The sequence below is a fragment of the Fundulus heteroclitus genome, chromosome 23 (genome assembly GCF_011125445.2).
Source record: "Fundulus heteroclitus isolate FHET01 chromosome 23, MU-UCD_Fhet_4.1, whole genome shotgun sequence".
Taxonomy (NCBI): domain Eukaryota; kingdom Metazoa; phylum Chordata; class Actinopteri; order Cyprinodontiformes; family Fundulidae; genus Fundulus; species Fundulus heteroclitus.
This window is the reverse complement of record NC_046383.1, coordinates 19,570,519-19,589,243: the sequence shown is the minus strand read 5'-3', so window position 1 is coordinate 19,589,243 and position 18,725 is coordinate 19,570,519. Positions and strand designations below refer to the sequence as shown.

Sequence of the window (18,725 nt, the reverse complement as noted above, 5' to 3'; positions counted from 1 at the left end):
AAGTAGTGACTAATTCTGGGCTCTCTTTTGAAATCTGAAAAGTGATGCGCATATGGGTTCAGCCACACAAGTCACTACTGCAAACTGACTCGTTCTTCTTTGATAAACAGCCCAAGCTCGTTGATCGACTGGACAAAAAGCGTCGGTGAACATAAATTTTCAAGCCTTGCCACAGATTTAATATGATCTAGGCCTGGACTTTGAAAGGGCCATTCTACACCGTTCTATTTTACCTCTGGCTGCATGTTTAGTCATAGAAAGTCACAGAAGATGAACCTACGCCTTATTTTCAAGTCTTTTGCCCCAGTCTCTGCTGAAAAAACACATCACAAAATAATTGAAATGTGTTGAGGGTCAGGTGCGGTGTTGTTTTTCTGCCACTCATAGTGTTTTGCCTGTAGACTATAAAGTTTTAAGCTTGTTCTGTAATGACCAGAACACCTTCTTCCATTGGTTTTGCTCTGCCTCCTACAACGACTCTTGCTTGTGGCAAACCTTAAACCGGGCTTTCACTTTCATTCCACACTGGTTTCCTCACTGCCTCTCTTCCCTGAAGACCAGATTTATCGACTGCTCAACTACCTGTTGTCCCATCAGCAGATTCTCCGGAGCTTGTGGATCTCTGCAGCGACCCCAGACGTGGGGCTCTTGGCAGTCTAGTTTCACTGCCATGTCTTGGTGGGTTTGGATGTGAGCCACGTTCTACATTTTCAGATGAGGTGCTGAACGGTGCGTCGTGTTAGATGCTTAAAGCTTGAGATATTGTTTTATTACCTTGTCATACTTTAAACTTTTCACCACAGCTTTATTTCCTGACCTGTCTGTTGTGATCCTTGGTCTTCATGATGCTGGTTCTTCACTAATGTTCCCTAACAAACCCCTGAGGCATTCAAAGCTGTATTTACATTGAGATTAAACTACACCTAGTGCACTCTATATACTAATTAGCTAACATCTGAAAGCAATCAGTGAAAATAGGTTTTATTTATGGGGAACTGGGTAAAAGGGGCTGAATGCACATGCACAGCACCCCTTTCACACTTCTATTTTTTATTTTTACGTTGATACATCACATAAAATCCCAATCAAATACACGTGTTTGTGGTCGCAATGTGACAAAATGTAAAACGTTTTAAAAAAAAAATACTTTTTGCACGCCATTGCATGTTTTAGCTGAAACACAGGTTGCCTAAATCCCTTTCTACACCAATAAGAGGATGATGATAAATAAGCTTCTAACACTGGCATGACCCCCTAATGATAATCTGGTCTGAGAAGTGTGGCGAACAATGAGCAGCGAGGAGACCAGCGTGGAAGGACGGACAGGGGATCCGGTGTGATGGTAAGAAAGAGGGTTGTAAGGAGATTCAGTGGGTGGTAAGTGCTGCTGAATTTTTTAATAGTCCCCCGACACAGGCTTGATATGGATTCAGTGTGACACATGCACCTATTTTAAATTCAAATGGGGCAGCAACAGACTGTAAGAGGTGACATGAAGCTTAATACATATTCAAGAATGCAGTTTTTGGTATGTTTTTTTTGGGGGTTTTTTTGGGGTGGGGGGGGGGATTAAGATTTCACCCTCTTTCTTCCTCTCTCCTTCGCGCTTGCTTGTCTCTTTCATTTGAGTCAAACACAAAAGACATTTAGATTTGGATCAGATCAATTCTATCCTGTGGTGTAACAAAGAAAAACTGTGTTGCATCACAGTGGGTCAGCAGTTGTGAAAGCACAAACAAAGCATACAGGGTTCCTCCACAATTCGCCGGTCAAACTCCCCTGTTTTCCCAAATTCAAGTCCTCAGCCCTATTCAGACAAATTTTAAAATAAGAATAGAAATGTTTACCATGGATTAATATAGATATTTCAGCAGCCACCGGGATTTAAAAATGGACGCAGCAAAAAACCAGTGGAAGGAAGGAAGGAAGGAAGGAAGGAAGGATCAATGGACGGAAATAACTTTTGGCCAATGACATAAGGAATAAAGTCTGAAAATAAAAGCTATTTTTGCACACATCCCAGAAGGCACTTAAATAAAATTTCCAGACTTTTCTAGATCTTACAGGAACCCTGAACCCAAAAAAAAACAGAACAGAGACTGAGTGAAGGAAGAGAGGAAAACACGGTTTCTGACTGCAGCTCTGTAGGAACACATCAACACAGAGCTTAAAGAAGATTAGGAGTCTACCCTGAGCTTGTTGTGTCCCACGGTGAGACAGTGTAAACACACACCCAACCTCTCCTGTCTGGCGCTTACCTTCGGTCACATAGTTGTGGTCGGGGAGGAAGCCGTGGTGGTTGAGCGTCGGGGTGGCGTCAGTGTCTTCGCCCATCGGCGGGGATGGGGGGAGCGCCCGGCTCGTTTGGGCAGCGTGGTGGTGGTGGTGGCAGATTGGTGGCGGTGGAGGGGATGGTGGGGATGCCGGCCAGCACAGCGTCCATGCTGCTGCCCGCCGACGCCTCCTCAGCACAGGGGCGCGCAGCGGACCATCCTAAGCTGAAGGGATGATGGGTAGCTGGCGGGTCCCTTGACAGATTGGAGGGGGTCTTTGAAAAAAAAGTCCTCGCAACTGCGTCCGACAGCCAGATGTCGACCTGAGGATGGAGGATCATTTGAAAACATCAGCATCCCTCACGCAGTGAGGAAAATCTCAGCACATGTCCACCCTGCAGTGGCTGGCTCCAGGTGTGGCTGTTCCACATAAATAAACTCTCTCAGATGTCACGGTCCTGGCTGAAATGGGTAAAGTCAGGGCTTGCTGCTAGATTCTCCAGAAAAGAAGAAAAAAACACATGAGAGGATGGAGAAGAGGAGAGAGGGGGGATGGGAGGGAGGGAGGGAGGGAGGGATGAGCAGAGCAGAGCTCTTGGTGGAAGTATCTGCAGTGCTGCTGCTTCTGCAGTGAACCCACTCACATGGAGACGCACACATCCGATGAGATAAAGACACGCTTACCTACACGCTCAGCAGACTCTCAGATTCTCCTCCTCAGTCGGTCGTCCATCCAGGACCTCCGCAGCAGGTGCGTGTCTCCGCCTATCCAAAAAAATAAAAAGGGGAAAATCCTCGCTGGCTCTGCTGCAGTCTGAGCTCTGGCGTATATCTGTGAGAGGAAGAGTGAGCGGCGAGGAGAGAGGGGGAGGCGGAGAGGAGGCGGAGAGGATGCGTCCTGCTGCGCTGGTACGTTTGGATGATGCGTCGCTGGAAGCTCCACCTTCCATCAGGAGGAGCCAATCATCACAGAAACGAGGCTCTGCCCAGCCGCTGACTGTAGCTGATTAACTGTGATGAAGAGGCAGAGAGGATGGAGAAGTAGCAGACCAGGAGTGACAGGGGATCTTATAGGGTTGTGATCAATGAGTGAAAAGGCAGGAAGAGGGAGCCAGGCTGTTTCACCGGGTACTGAAAACAAACAGGAACGCAGACATTTCAGTGACGTATCACATAAATTACCAAATGACTTAGATGTTGCACATCTTCTCCACCAAAGCCAACAAGGACAACCGCAGATCATGAGACAACCACCACAACAGTCTAGATATGTTCAGTGTTTCTAAACAGCTTCTGAGAGTTAGAACCACTAGGCTGTCAGAAACAGATCGATAACTAGGACATGGCCCTAAAGCCCAGTGAATAACAAAACAAGTTGTGGTTTTATGGCGTGTGGCACGCAACAGAGTGGTCTTATTACTGCAAGGAAAATAATTAACCTACAGAACCATTGAGCGTGAAGAAACATGTTTCCTCCATAAAACCATGACTTCGGTGTTTGTTCAGATCAAATAAACAAGATATGAGGAGGGAACACGCTCTGGGTTCATCCACCCACAGGCGGACCGAGCTTTTATAGGGGCCCTTAACGGACTTTGATGAGCTGCGCCCATCACCCACCAGAACCACAGCACCAGTGACAAAGCAGTGAAAATGAACATTGAACACGTCAATGCCTTTCCCAGTAAATATATTCATAGTGGGACTACTGTCGAGAAATTCACTCCGTAGGTCTGTAACAACCCAAGTCACCCAACGTTAAGCATCCAGAAGACAATACTTCTTCTCATGTCTGCAAATTAAAGGCATACTATGCAACATTTTTCAGTTAATTAATGTGTTCCATACCATTTTGGATGATTAAATGAGTCATTTCAGGTCGAACAAAGGTTTTCTCGGCCGCCCTGGTGGTCTGTGGGGGAAATACAAGAGCCCTCAGCCCGCACACACAGGCTCAGAAGTGTCGTGCAAGACCGCGAGAGTCGGTCTTGCTTTACGGCGAGAACTCCATGTGTTTTTTCCCTGCCATTCACTATATGCACGTGCGAAAGCAACAACAAAGAACCGCGTGTTAACGTCAAATAAACATGCAAGCATATAGAGTTTTTTATTATTTTATTTATTTATTTATTTTTGAATGTTGGCGAGGCGGTACCGCGGCGGCCGCCTCACCAAGATAGCGCTGCGGGAAACCCTGATGTTCATACTTTCACTGTGTTAGTCATTGTTTGTACTGCCGTTTTTTCCACTTTTCGTTGCGTTCGCCTGTCTGCTAAGCTCAAAACAACCGCGCCTGGCTTGACGGAGAAACCAGAACAGCTGAGCATCTTTATGACAGTGCACTTTTACTTTCGCCCTCTGGGGGGAGCCTCGCTGGAAAATCAACCCCAGTTGCATGGTATACCTTTAATGGAGCAACAAGTAATAATGACACCTAGTGTCTCTAATCGGTACAACAGCCCGACAGTGACAGCAATGTAGTACGCCGTTTCTAAATGTTTCTGTTGCTGGTGTTAATTTTGACTTCCTCAGTGTATGATGATGTATTTTGTTCTATTTCTGGTCCGCTTCTCTTACTGGCTTCCACGTTAGCAGGCTTCTGCTATTTTACCAGTAAATTTCCTACTTATAACTCCTTTAAGATCAGCTGGTCTGGTCCTAATTGATGACCTGTGAAAAGGTTTCATCACACAACAACCATCACCGGATGGATAAAATAAAAATAAAAAACAGAGGAAACAGAAACAAGAATAAACTGACTAAATCTATTATGAACAGAATGCTAAATAGAGACAGGAAAGAAGAGGGAAAGATCTAAATCTATAGACCAACGAACGATACTAAAAAAGGTGAAAAACAGAAAGATGCACGATGCCCAGAAAACTAAACTAACAATAAGCTACACACCTGGGTGTCGTGCCATGTGATCAAAATTTTATTTTGAAATGTATGTCTGTGATAAATCCAATCATTCACTATAGGAGGAAAGCACTGTCATCAATACCGAGACACATATATCCTCCATATAACCCATTTCCCCTTCATGAGATCATTAATAATCACTTAGTGAAAGACACACACACACACATACACACATACAGAGGCTGGAGCTGGTGCGGCAGCAAAGTGTGGGCTGCCAGTGACAGTTGGTGCCATCATCGCTGCTGGCTGTCTGCCGCCAGGCTTTAACCCTCCTTCCCATGGAGCAAGAAGTGCTGTTTGTCAGACTTACTCTAAGACTGTCAGCCTTAATCTCCCCCAGTGACTGCTCACCAGTAACGAGCAGCGCTCCTCATGCTACAGCCCAACATCGAACGTTACAGCTCCTGGAAGGTCCTCACCGTAAATCGCAGCCCACTTATTGCCATGTAGAGACATTTCAATATATAAGTTTATAGAAAAGTACATATAAAGCTACATACTTTTTTTTTTTAAGACTCTTAATTGTTATTTACTTGTATATTTGAAATACTGCAATGTTTTTTCTCATAAAAGTCCATGCTGACCCTGTGGTGTATGACAATGAGTAGACATTAAGATTCATATTGCTTCAAAGAGGCTAAGGCAACGTGTTCCTAAAACATTAAAATGATTTTGTTTATGTCTGAGATATTTTGAAAAGCATAATTAAGTAGAGTATCACAAATTAGCATTACAGCTCAAAAGTTTAACAACAAACAAGGCATCTTGGACAACAACCTTAATAAATCAACATAGTCTGTAAATTCAACTGTACTGCTTGTCTCATAAAATACAGTTATAATTGTATTAGATGTAGTTTTTTTTACTTTAGCTTGATGTAATTTTGTTGTCATTTTTTTCTTTATTCACAATAAACTATCTTTGTGAAAACCTTTTTCTGAAAGGTAGACCAGGTCTCCCTCTGATGATATCAAAGGTGTAGGTCAATCCAATTATTACATCCATTTGACAGTTTTTCTCTGTGTTTTCTCTCTTTGTCTGATTTGTTTTAAATCTAATTCTGCCCTAATTGGTGTTTACTGCAGCAAAACACCTAAAGGGTACATAAGAGCGCTGCATGAATTTCCAGATAAACACACGGAAAGCAGTGAAGAGAGCTGGGGCCATCTATAATGGTCAGATTTCATCGTCGATAATCTGTAGTGATCATTCTCAAACAAAAAGCCAAAACTGCAACTAAAAGAAGATTTTCAAGTTCTAATGATATAACCATCCAGGACAATCTGGGGTTTTAACTCCAACAAGCCTTCCCGTGTATGACAGCCTTTGCCCTGATGATCAACCAATTCATTACCCCGTATGTTCCTAACAGAGCACTTTGCTCTCAGACTGCAGGTCTGCTGGTGGTTCCTAGACTCTCTAAAGTAGAATGGGAGGCAGATCCTTTAGCTATCAGGCTCCAACTCCCAGTTTTGGTCCGTGAGGCAGACACCCTGTCTACTTTTAAGACTAGGTTTAAAACTTTCCATTTTGGCTTAGGTTATCCTGAGCTATCTCTGTAGTTATGCTGCTATAGGCTTAGGCTACTGAAGGACATCAGGGCCTATTTCTCTCCCTCTGCTGAGTTCTCCTACTGTTCTCCAATTTGCATTATTTGTTGCTATTTCAACTTTTAACTTTATGTTCTCACCGTCTTTTTTCTCTTCATAGTAGGTACACCTGGTCTGGCATTCTGTTAGCTGTGACACCACATCACAGGGGGGGGGGGGCAGATCATCTGCCATTACCATCTAACATAGAAAGGATTCCTGGGTCGATGTGTGCTTCTGTGCTTTTTCTGTGTCTCTGGTCTGTCTTCTCTAATCCCCAGTCGGTCGAGGCAGATGACCGTTCACACTGAGCCTGGTTCTGTGGAGGGTTTCCTCCCTGTTAAAGGGGAGTTTTCCTCTCCACTGTCGCTTTATGCTTGCTCGGTATGAGGGATTGCTGGAAAGCCATCGACAATGCAGACTACTGTCCACTGTGGCTCTACACTCTTTCAGGAGGAGTGAATGCTGCTCGTCAAGACTCAATGCAATATACTGGGTTTCCTTAGATAGGAAACTTTATGACCAATCTGTCTGTATGATTTGATTTTAAAGTGCCTTGAGATGACGTGTTGTAAATGTATAGTTTCCTTGAAACTAAAAAGACTTTAAAAAAACTAGGCAGAATTTATGTAAACCAAGATTATCTAGCAAATAATCTGTAAAGCTGCAGAACATGAACAAACCTGGGATGACAAATATTTAGGGACTCCAGAGTAAAGAGGAGGCAATAGACTAAAGTCTCTGAGGCAAAGAATGTTGTCACCCGTTTTGTCAAAAAAAAAAAGAAGCAGATTTTTAAGTTATTGAAAGAAATTAGTCTTCATGGTGAAATGGGGCCAGAGTGCTTTCACTCTGAATATGCAACCAGAGACGATGACACAATAAATAATAGCAAAGCAAGGTTGTCCTCTGGGCAGAGCTTCAATTTTAAAGTTAGGTTACCATGTTTATTTATCGGTTTTAACATACAGTTCCTATTCCCAATAAAATAAGAGCCCCTTTGATATAATCTGTATCATCGGCCGTTCCTGTGGCAGCGTCGCTTTACGGTAAGTCCTTGTCAGCTCGCCCTTGTTAACCTGTCATGACCCTGACGGGGCCTTCCTGTGTGGTTACAGTCTGTCACCTGCTGAGACCGAGCCGTTCTGGTGTGAAGACTCGGCCACAGACCATCCCGTTACCATGGTGACTGCAAGCGTGACCCCCCCCATCACCGACTTGGACCCTTTGCGCTGCATCTGACTTGCCTTTGTGCCCTCGCATCATCCTCCTCCTTCAGTGCAGATGGAGGAAGGCTGTGGTGAGATTTAACGGGAACGTTCCACACAAATCTGCGGCGGAAGAGACGGACGGGATTATTCGTGTCACGCACTGATCAGTCATAGAAAAAGGCACAGCGCGGACCTGTTGTTGGAAACCTGGACTGACTGGATTTGCATCTTGAATCAGAGCAAGAAAGCTCATGAGAAAAATAAAATGGTGTGCAGAACCAGCTGAAGCACAAATGAGCTTCAGCTCATATGATATTCAAAAAGTAGTTTTGAATATCATATTTTTTTCTTAATTTACCAATCATTATGTTTCATTAAAAAAAAAGCAGCTAAAAGCCTTTTGATTAAAAAAAAGGCTGGATTACAACTGACTGTGACTTTTAAAACCACTATCCTGGATGTCAAAATGATTTCAGCAGAGCTTTAAAAAGCAGCAACCTCCTATAAATCAAATGTTAGGGTTAAGTTTCACTCTGGAGATGTTTAGTGAAAATATGGCAGTTCAAATATCTTTTTTTCTTTTTTTTTTAGGTTAAAAGATTTCTTTTTAGGTTAAAAGATGCTAAAAGATCATTCTCAATAGTTAATTAACAAAGGTCAAATGAGTATTAAAGAAGCGATCCATGTTATATTTAAGGGTAAAAATGTTTTTACTCCATTTTATTTCATGAGGTTCACTATTGTAGGGAGTTTTAAATTTCAATGTGTTCATGTAAAGAGTTATTCTTTTCTTTCACATTGATATTGTGCTGTGATCTAGGAATTGACTAAAGCTTGCTCCATAACCTCTGGATATAAACATGTTTAGTTAGTTAGTTTGAATGCTAGCCTTTACATAAACTGGAATGGATTAGTTTAAAATAAACCAACAACAACACTGAATATATACTATAATTAGTTTCCTGATCGTTTTCGATAATTCCTCACTAGAAACAAAAAATGTATACAACTACATTAAGAAGGGACAAATTAACCGTAACACTTTTCCACAGTTTAATGTCTTTATGGACGACCAGATGGTGAAGTAGCCTGTGATTTCAGGCACATAGCCTGAACTGAAACTGCTTTCTGTGTGCCAAATTCATAATGCTTGATTTCCAAATCTGTTTTTACATATTTTTCATAGACATGCGATGAATTGTGAGCGGCATCCCCAATGTCCCTCTGCATTGCCATATGCAGTATGGGGCAGTATTAATATCCTTTGGATTCAGACATTTTTCTTTATCAGCTTCTCTTCCTACATCTTCACCTTGTGGAACAGAGAGATTAGCAGGCGGTCCCTGAGCCAGATAAATTGACTTAACGCTCCATAAAGGGCAAAATGGCAGATCCCATCATGATTCAGGCCTACACCTCGTCAACATGATAATGATCACCATCATTTATCACAGGCAATAAGGTGCGTCCAATCAGAGGCGGCATCGCTGGAGTCTGCCTCTGTTGACCCGCTGCCTCACCCCCCCCACTTCACCGTGCAGACGCGCGGTTTCTTAGCAACCCGCAAGCAGCCTACGGAGAACACCGACTCAAACAGGCCGTATCTCATGCACACACACTCACACACATTCAAAGAACCTGAGGGAGGAGGATAGCATGTTTCCACTCTGCCCCGCACCTCAGCCAACAAATAATACAACCAGGAGACACCAAGGAAAACCTGGCTGCCTTCACAAAGACAGACACGCTGTACATCAGCTGTACATCTACCATCTGCATAAATGATAATTGTCCACCGTTTGGGACTGATCAACAATTTTTATAAAAAGCCAAACGACAATAAAGTCTGCGCTTTCCAAAAAGGCTGGCGGCATTACGAGATGAAAGTTAAAAGCCCTGCAGCAGCCGTGCTGCTTTACACTATTAGCACATTAAGGGAGAGCTTAAATACAGTCAGCAGACGATGGATCAACCAGTGCCCTGAGCGGGAGACAGGGCCATAATTCCCCTAAGGGTTGGGGGGGGGGGGGGGGGGGGGGGGGCTCAGTACTTTAATAGCAACTTGCATGAAACCACAGCCCCTGGAGAGAGATGGGACTGGGTGGATAATGAACAACCTTTGGGCAGCTCCAAATCCCATACAGCCTCTACAGACGTACAGGTTGACATGCAGGGAAAAAAAAGGCATCTATCTGCAACTACTAGGTGCATAAAATGCATTAAAGTGTCTCTGATGAAAAGCAATAAAAACAATCTGGAGAGAAAGATCTACGTTACATGTACATGACATGTTTAGAGAGGGTTTACTGGGGAATTGTTTTAGTATGGGCAATTTATTATAGGGTGATGGGCCGAGCACGTTGGCTGAAAGCAGGGAAAAGGAAAGAGGCTGAATGTCTTATTCTCTTCTGGAAAGTTACAGTAAAACTTCAGTGTGCAGAGCAAGACAAACGTTTACAATGTCAAGAACATCACTTAGAGATTGCAGCACCTTGCAAAAGTATTCATTCCCTTAACACAACCACAATCTTCACTGTACTTTTAAGGGGCAAACACAAAGCAGCGCATACTTGTGATGTGGGAACACATGGTTTGCATAATTGTTTTACAAATACAAAGCTGTGCTTTAGTGTTCAGACCCCTTTGCTCTGATACCCCTGAATAAAATCCAGTGCAACAAGCTACATAGTTCAAAAACTGTTCTGCTCTCTCTAATTTAATCTCATCTTCTTCTGTGAAGGTCTCACATTAAAGTTTATGGTTTTAATGTGATCAGATGGTCAAAAGTTCAAAAGCTATACTTTTCCAAGGCATTGCAGATCCATCCCATCGCCGGTAGAATATCCCAGGGAGCCTGTACACTTTTTCTTTTTAATCTGATTTTACCCAGCTAAACAAGGTGAAAAAAAAAAAAGTGCCTCACGTTTTGCCTTTTCCCAAAGCTTGCGAGGCAAAGCGATCATATAGCTGGTCCAACGTTTTCCTCCTTAGGTAAAGCTGCTTTGAGCAGATTAAAGATTACACACAACTAAATACATAAACAAAATAAATACTGCATGAAACACTTACACACACACACACACACACACACACACAAACCATTGTGAGACTCCAATCCGTGCGGATTAATGACTATCTGACCTTATGCTTTCAATAGCACACAAACACAGGACTGAAAGTGTGTGCACTTTAAAGGTCTGCAACAACCTCCAGCTTCACCCAGAGATGATCCAACCCACCCACATCAACTGCAGACATTCAACCTTTATCTGAGTCAGGTTTATAAACGCTAGAGCCCTTTAAACGACGGACGCTGACATTAATGTCCGCTTCCCTTTGTCATGTTGCACAGCCTCTTCTGGCTTTGCATTCCTAATAAATGTCCAGTCTTTATGGCTGAGGCAGGGAGGGAGCTGCACACAGACACAGGTGACCTTTAAGGGGGGAGGGGAGGTCAGTGCATGTTGTCTCTCTGCGAGCAGTCCATGCACTCAGCAGCTTTGGTGCTGGTTCACGCACAGAGCCTGAGCCAGACCTCCCTCTGCAGTGTGCAAAAGACGAGAGAGAGAGGCGGGGACAACTATCCCATCAACCTCCGCACAGCTCGCACGCTGAAGGCATGTTTAGGTTTATAATGAGGGAGGAAGAAAGCATAGACTGAGATTTAGTTATGCGTTACAGAAACTGAGGTTTTCTTCATTCTAGAGTAAAAATGCAGTAAATTACATGAGTGGCAACAACCAAAAGAGCTTAGAGTAAATTAAAGGTAGATTCAGATATATCTTGAACAATTAAACCCCTCTTTTAGTTTTTTTTCCCCACAACTACAAATAAATTATTCATTGGAACCCCAAAAGAGGAGACATGCTTAAAGAAACAAACATTTATTGGACATATCTTGTGTGAAGGATTTAAAATAAACTTTTTTTTTTTTTTTTTTTACGACAGGCATCAAGGATGAATACAAAAAAAAGTGGAAGTTACAAATTTTACATACTTACGGTAGTTCTTTTTTTTTGCCATTTAGTTTATATATAACTAAGGTCTTAGTGCAAGTAGATACAACGAACTCACATTTCGACAGATTCCAATAAAGTCTTACAGGAGAGAGACCATGATGACACAAATCAGCAGAAAATGGTGTGACAGATGTAGGGCACAACGAGGTAAAACATGCTGAGAACAACATTTGCATCGAAAATCTGTCTGCAGATATTTTTGTCAACCTCTCCTGTATTTGCACTGCCCTCTGGTGTCCGGCAAGAGACAGTGCAAAACCCCTAGATTTTTTATTTCCTGGCAATAAAAACCCAGAATGCTAAATTAATGAAAACGTACCTCTTTATCACTATATCTACCATAACGCATTTCACAGCAGTCAGAAATATAAATAAACTTGACAAGATGTACAGTTAGCTTAGAGGAGACAGTGCAAACTGTGCAAAAATTGTAATCTAAACTTGGACATTTCATTCAAGCAGCTAAAAAACCGTCTGCTACGGTAAAAAGAAAAAAAAAAACTCTAAAAATTAAACCTCACTGTACATAGAAGCAAACTGCAGAAAATTTGATTTTAATGGAGAAAAAGCAAATGTCAGACAGTATTAACTAATACACAGAAAAAGAAAATAAAAAAACCCAGACTGCAGTCAAACCAAGGTCGGCATTGACAAAGCGTAATAATTTATGGAGCCACCGGTTGCTTAAGATGCTTAGTGAACCATAACAGGAGCCAATATAGACAGAACAGTGTGTCTGAGAACAGCAGAAAAAACAAAAAGCACAACTAAAATCTAGACGCTATGAACTCAGTAGGAATATCGTTTTCCATTCTTTGAAGTCTAATAGTTTAAAGAAATGAGTTCACAGGAGTACCAATTGTATTTGAGTCATACTCTTCCAAGTCATTCCTTACATTTCCACTACTTGACTTTAAAAAAAAAAAAAAAAAAAAAAAAAAAAAGTTATTGTTTCAACAATAAAAACTAAACTGCTGAACCTTTGCTGTGCATATCTCTCCATGGAGGAGAGATGAGTACAGGTCCATATGAATAAATTAGAATATCTACGCTAGTTTTAATTTAGTAATTAAATAAATATAAAAAAACAGATCTCAGTCAGGCCAGTGTGGGTAGGTGCCAGTAACCTGACCCTAGCCAGATGAATTTCGCTCCGCCTAGCTCCACTCATCCATCTGAGAATGATCCATAGGAATAGCATTTCAGAAGGCTGGGCCTTATCAAAAATCCTTGCATATGATTGGATAAGCCACTTGTCTGTCATCTTTATCGACGTGCTATTTCAACCACTCACACCGAAGCTAACCCGTGACGCTGTGAGACGCAGGAAAAACAAAGCTTTTTTTTTTTATATGTTTGCGGCTCTAGTGGCATTTTATTGACAGTGAGCTGACAGGAAGAGGGGGGAAGACAGACGGCAAAGAGCCGCGGGTCAGAGTCGATCCCGGGCCGACCGCATCGAGGACTAAAGGCCTCCTAACATGGTTCGCGCTAACTGCTCCGCCACGGGCGCGTCCCGGAAAACAAAACTTGCCAAATCCGGTTGGGAGAAGGGCGAAAACATCGTTTTCACCAACAAAAGCCTTCAGAGGCGTTCTCTGATGTTCTTTTAATGAAACAATATTAGGTAGATTGGACAACACGGAAGAAATAGCAGCATCAATGTTAACGCTTGCTTCCTCAACGAGCCGCCATTGTTTGAATCAGTCTCACGGACGCGTCTCCACTACGTCACATCCATGAAACTCCAGCCCTGCGTCCTGATTGGCTGGACAATAAAATTGGTTGAAGAAATCACTCTCTATGGGAGAGGTCCCAGATGGATGTGAGTAAAGCTAAGTGGAACGAAAGTCATCTGGCTAGGGTCAGGTTAAGGTGCCATGTCCTACTAGGAAAAAAAAAAGAAAAAAAATATTTATTTATTTACCTCAACAGCTAATTATGTTCACAGATTACTATGACCAGTCATTCACATTACACAGAACAAAACTATTTGACCTAAATTCGTTGACAGACTCAAAATTAGACAAAAAAATTAAGGATAAATATTCCAAAGCACAAACAAGACCAAAAAGCTTCAATAGTTTGAAATTGCTACAAAGGTGCTGTGTGATAACTTAAAAGTCGAAGAGTTTTTCCCCCTCGGGCCGTTTCTAGATAAGATTCTGGTTTATGTCCGGGTCCGGCTGGCCGTCGGCGTAGTACGGATCCCCTTGATGGACTCGGTAATTGTGCACCCTCAGGTTCCCCCGGTGGGCGAACCTCTTTCCACACTCCACGCAAGCGAAGGGCCTCTTCCCCATGTGAACGTCCCGCTGGTGGGCTCTCAGGTTGCCGCTGCGGGCGAAGCGTTTCCCGCACTGGGCGCAGCCGAAGGGCCGCTCCCCCGTGTGCGTGCGCGTGTGCACGGTCAGCTCCGACGGCGTGAGGAACCTCTTGTCGCAGAACTTGCAGGGATGCAGCCTGACTCCGGTGTGCCGCAGAAGGTGCCGGCGCTGATGGGAAGGGTAGGTGAAACACTTTGCGCAGTACGGGCAGGAGTAAGGCCGTCCGCTGCCTCCGCTGGGAGTTGCCGGATGGCCGGGAGCGTTCGTGGGTCGGGCGGCGAGCAGCTGGGAGTTTGACTGCGGCCGCAGAGGGTCTCTGGGGGCGAAGTTAGAGAGCCGCCGCGCGTGACCGATGTGGCCTCTTGCGCCTCTGTCCTCTCTCGTCCGCCATTCTGCCTCACCGGAGGCGGCCGGAGGAAAATCCGCCCGGGCGTCGTTCTCTCCTGGACCCTCTTCCGAGTTCTGGCTCTCGGACTCCGGGTCCAGAAAAGCAAACGAGGCGCCGTCGCCTTCGTTGCTGGTTTCGTCTGATCCGAAGCCGCGGCGGAAGCTTGGCGGCTCGTTGCCGACGCTGCCGCTGGCTGTGGCGGAGCAGTCCGTCCCACCCGGCTGCAGGTTCTCCGGACCTGAAACGCCACCTCGAGGCAACCACTCTCCTGCCTGGAGTAGGCTGGAGTCGGGCTTGGGAGAGCAACGGCCGGGGTCGGAGATGCAAACATTTTCATCTGCTGCTTGGATTGTTACAGACCCCGATCTAACACGCTGTTAATAAAAGGAAGAAAGAAAATAATCAGACAACATAAATCTTTAACTGGAACATATGAGTAAATTCATAGCAACTAAAGGCTGGTTCACACGGCAGGATTTTAAAATAGTCGGACGATTTTTCAAAGCCTGAGAGACATCACATGTAACGCTAAAAACTTCTGGAAAAAACAGGTTTGCTCGTACAGAGTGTGATGTCGGGTCAGACGGCGAGCTCAACACACCAACAGCTTTCACTGAAGAACATTCAGATATGAAAATCTTGTGAATCCTCTCAAGATCAAACATGAGCTCAGAGTAAATAAACATGGACGACCAACAAGAATAACGGCGATAGTCTGGACTAATTTTAACAGAAAAGACACAAAAAGAAAAGGCGTTGGTTAAACGGTCTCTACGCTTGCTACACTGTGAAATGGAGGTGAGTGTTTGTTTGTTTTCCTCTTGGGGAATCCCTCACCTCGCTTTCTGATTGGCTACACGTCATATTCAACAGGCTGTGTGATGTTTGTCTTCGGGGGACACCACACACGCTAGGATATGAGGGCAAGACAATCCAACATGTTGAATATTCCCGATTTGAGGTCGGAGCGGTCCCCACGTTCCACCAAGCGGACCAGATCGCTTTTAACACGCCACACATGGCAGGATTATCTCTTAAGAATATTTTAAGAGATGCACCAATAATCTGCGCCTCTCGGAAAGGGGAGATGGGGGCGAAACATCCTGCAGAGTGAACCAGCCTTAAGAATTATTTACTTAAATTACCACACATACCATGTAGTGGTTGTTATATCAAGGGAGAAGTAGCAAGAAATCTCACCTCGTGTTTTATGGAGGCTCCTTCCTGCCCTGTGACCTCTTCTTTCAGGATGCAGAGTACTTCCTCTGGCTCTGAGTGGGACCGATCCTTCCCCACAGTCAGTACTAGACAATGAGAAAACAATCTCTGGTTTAACTTTTAAACCAGCTTTACTGCATTTAAAAAAAAATTAATAACATGTAACAGAAAACCAACAATAGGTATTTGTTTATATGATAAAAGGCTTCAGTAAAAAATTTGAATCAAAACATTAGATTAGTTAGTAGTACCTTTTTTATGCTTACTGAGCAGAATATCGTAAATGTTGTCATTTATCTCTTTACACCGGCCCAGGGGGTCTAACCCCAGTCAATGTCGTGCATAAACCCTGAATCGTCTTACAAACAATCAGAGAGATATGCCTACGTAACCTATTTCTGACAAATTACAATAAAAAAAAGGCTCCCTCCTAACCCTGATTCACACGATCATAAGTCTGCGTAATGCTGGAGAGAAGGAGGACAGAGTGCCAGGCTCAGGCGCTTTGTCTGTGACATCCAGAGGAGCAGTTGAAGCGGCATTTGCTTCATTTCTACTCTTCTCAGCAAATGTTTCAACCAGATTTAACAGCGTAAAAGTCTCATGTTTAGTTAGCTTCACCGTAGTCACAGTAAGCTTATGGGGGGAAAAAAAAGTGTCAGCCGGCAGATAACGAAAAGTAAACCCACCAATTAAATGTTACCAAGGTCGTATGTAGGTTTTGCCACAAAAGACTATTTCTGATATTAGTTTCTAATCAGTTTTAGTCACAATAAGGGGGGGGGGGGGGTAAAAGAAAAGTCAAATAATCATGCAAAAACTTTTGCTTTGTTCAATCTAAGAAAATCAGGTAGGCATGGCATGATCTGTAACAGACATACAGCACACCAGTGTAGATTATTTACGTTTGTCGTGGTCAGTATTTATACATCAGTGGCTTTTACTAACGACCATCATTCTTAATAAATGACCTGGATAACAACAGCAGGTGACGGTACATTTTCAGCACCGCAGGTGTGTGAACAGCGACACGTCTCTTATTTCTCTAATAAAACACTTTACGCTGATAAACACAGAAACACTTTTCCACTCCTTTCTGTGAGCGTGTGTGTGTGTGTGTGTGTGGGGGGGGGGGGGGGGGGGGGGCACGTTCATATTCCTGAGCTCTGCAGCTTCTTACGTGATTTCCATTTAACAATATATAAATTTATTATTTTCATAAGTTACTTCTCCACTTCTATTGATTATTAAAAGGCAACACGTGAGCATTGCTGAGTGACAACAGAGAGCACGTGCGTCTTTACAGTAAAGGGGCCAGAAAAGAGAGAAAGTTGATGAAGCATCCTCACGTTGGTTGGTTGGGTTCAATTGTATGGTTGACAAATAGAGATTAATAAAGTTGGCCACTATACAAAAGCCAAAATAATAGCATTGTGCCTGATGTGATTATTTTATTTCCTTCTTTACTTAGGATGGAATATAATGTAATACCTGGTCCTGTCGGGGTGTGCTGCTTCAGGCTGCCTTCTCTGTCTCCTGATGCCAACTTGCCGTCCTCGGCGCCTCCAGCCTTCGCTCTGTGCCTCCTCTCCGCCTTGTCCAGCCTGCAGCGGAGCATGGAGATCTCCTCGGCTCTCTGCGCCAGCTCCGCCTGCTGCTCGCACAGGCTGCTCTCGAAGATCTTGGCGATCTCGCACACGGCGGCGGCAAGCAGGGAGTCCATGACGGTGGCCAGCTGAGCGTGGAAAGCACTCCTCACAGACTCCATTCTCCTTTTTTTGTTGTTTCGAATTAAAATCGTTTGAATGCCCGAGGCTGACCGACGGCACACCGCTGATGGCTTTCGAAAAAACGACACATGCTGCCGGAGCTACTTCCAGGACACAATTTGTTGTTAATAACAAACTAAGTATTGGACTGAATGTTTTATTTAATCATGTTTATATATATATATATAAAAAACGTAAACAGAAACAAGAAAATCCCGGTCTCGCATTCACGTTATCGCAGGACGATATGTAAACAAGGACCCAACGACGCAATTAGCTTGTTTTAGCTAACAACTGGGTTGACTTCGTAAATACGAGACAACGGGGAAACAAAACCAACCGAGACACATGTCGGTTGTTATTTACTGACTAAAAACATCTACTAGTTAAGATAAAATGGACGTAATAGCCTCGCTGTCAACGAAAAACGCACGTTTCGGATTGCAGGTCGGCACCTGTAAAGGGATGGCAGCAAATCTCGCGATAAGGAGAAAATAACGTTCGGCTAGGGTTGCCAGATCAAACTGTCTCCAGCACAAATACAACGTAAAACCCGGCCAACTAAAACGAAAAATAAAGAAAAAAAACATCCCAACCTTAAATCTTTCCGCACTCATGTTAAAAGCGTATAACTATTACACATACAATGAGGAAGACGACATAAACGCACAACTACGCTTAAGCAAAGAAAAAGTCACACAGGCTCTACACAAAATGCGCATATAAATATAATATAAACATATAAATAATAAATATCACTTTCCAATCATGTCTTCATAGCAACTGCAAAACAGTTAGCAAAAAGCTATACACATATCTAACTACATTTACTGTAAATCTGCCTTTAGTATGGCTCAAACTGACATTTCTCTTCCACACACCGTCAGGGAGCATTTTCAAGTCAGCTACAATTAAGTTATCAATCCCATTTGGAGAATTTACAATTGACAATGACCAATTCCATTTTAGTGACACTTGATAAACCAATGACGTGTTCGACCGATTTTAG

General features: G+C 43.4%; 2 protein-coding genes across 5 annotated transcripts in view; both read right to left on the bottom strand.

The window, feature by feature from the left end:
- The window catches only part of LOC105932634 (serine/threonine-protein phosphatase 2A 55 kDa regulatory subunit B gamma isoform), a 33,675-nt gene extending 30,524 nt beyond the window's left edge, over nucleotides 1-3,151 (bottom strand). For 2 of the 4 annotated variants that reach the window (XR_004927792.1, XM_036127083.1), the window contains exons 1-2: nucleotides 2,958-3,151; nucleotides 2,259-2,596 (exon numbers count right to left, since the gene is read on the bottom strand). Coding sequence is in view for 1 of the 4 variants with exons in the window: in XM_036127085.1 (XP_035982978.1) it covers nucleotides 2,259-2,334 (76 nt within the window). In the remaining 3 variants the exon portion in view is untranslated. The remainder of the gene's footprint in view (nucleotides 1-2,258; nucleotides 2,597-2,957) is intronic. The other 2 variants (XM_036127084.1, XM_036127085.1) reach the window with 2 other exon arrangements.
- A 10,631-nt stretch (nucleotides 3,152-13,782) lies between these two features.
- On the bottom strand, nucleotides 13,783-18,270 carry LOC105932621 (zinc finger protein 500). The gene is made up of 3 exons (XM_012871860.3): nucleotides 17,439-18,270; nucleotides 15,930-16,033; nucleotides 13,783-15,103 (listed from the first exon to the last, which is right to left on the bottom strand). Exons 1-3 carry the CDS (start codon nucleotides 17,713-17,715, stop codon nucleotides 14,168-14,170), a joined length of 1,317 nt encoding a protein of 438 aa, XP_012727314.2. The 5' UTR covers nucleotides 17,716-18,270; the 3' UTR covers nucleotides 13,783-14,167.
- Nucleotides 18,271-18,725: the final 455 nt, after the last annotated feature.

Bases quoted from the DNA above. Each gene is read 5' to 3' on its own strand.
- LOC105932621 (XM_012871860.3), bottom strand. From the start codon at position 17,715: ATGGAGTCTGTGAGGAGTGCTTTCCACGCTCAGCTGGCCACCGTCATG. The intron at 16,034-17,438 runs GTATTACATTAT...CTCATTGTCTAG, and splicing joins GCACACCCCGACAGGACCAG to TACTGACTGTGGGGAAGGAT. The intron at 15,104-15,929 runs GTGAGATTTCTT...TTTTATTAACAG, and splicing joins GAGCCTCCATAAAACACGAG to CGTGTTAGATCGGGGTCTGT.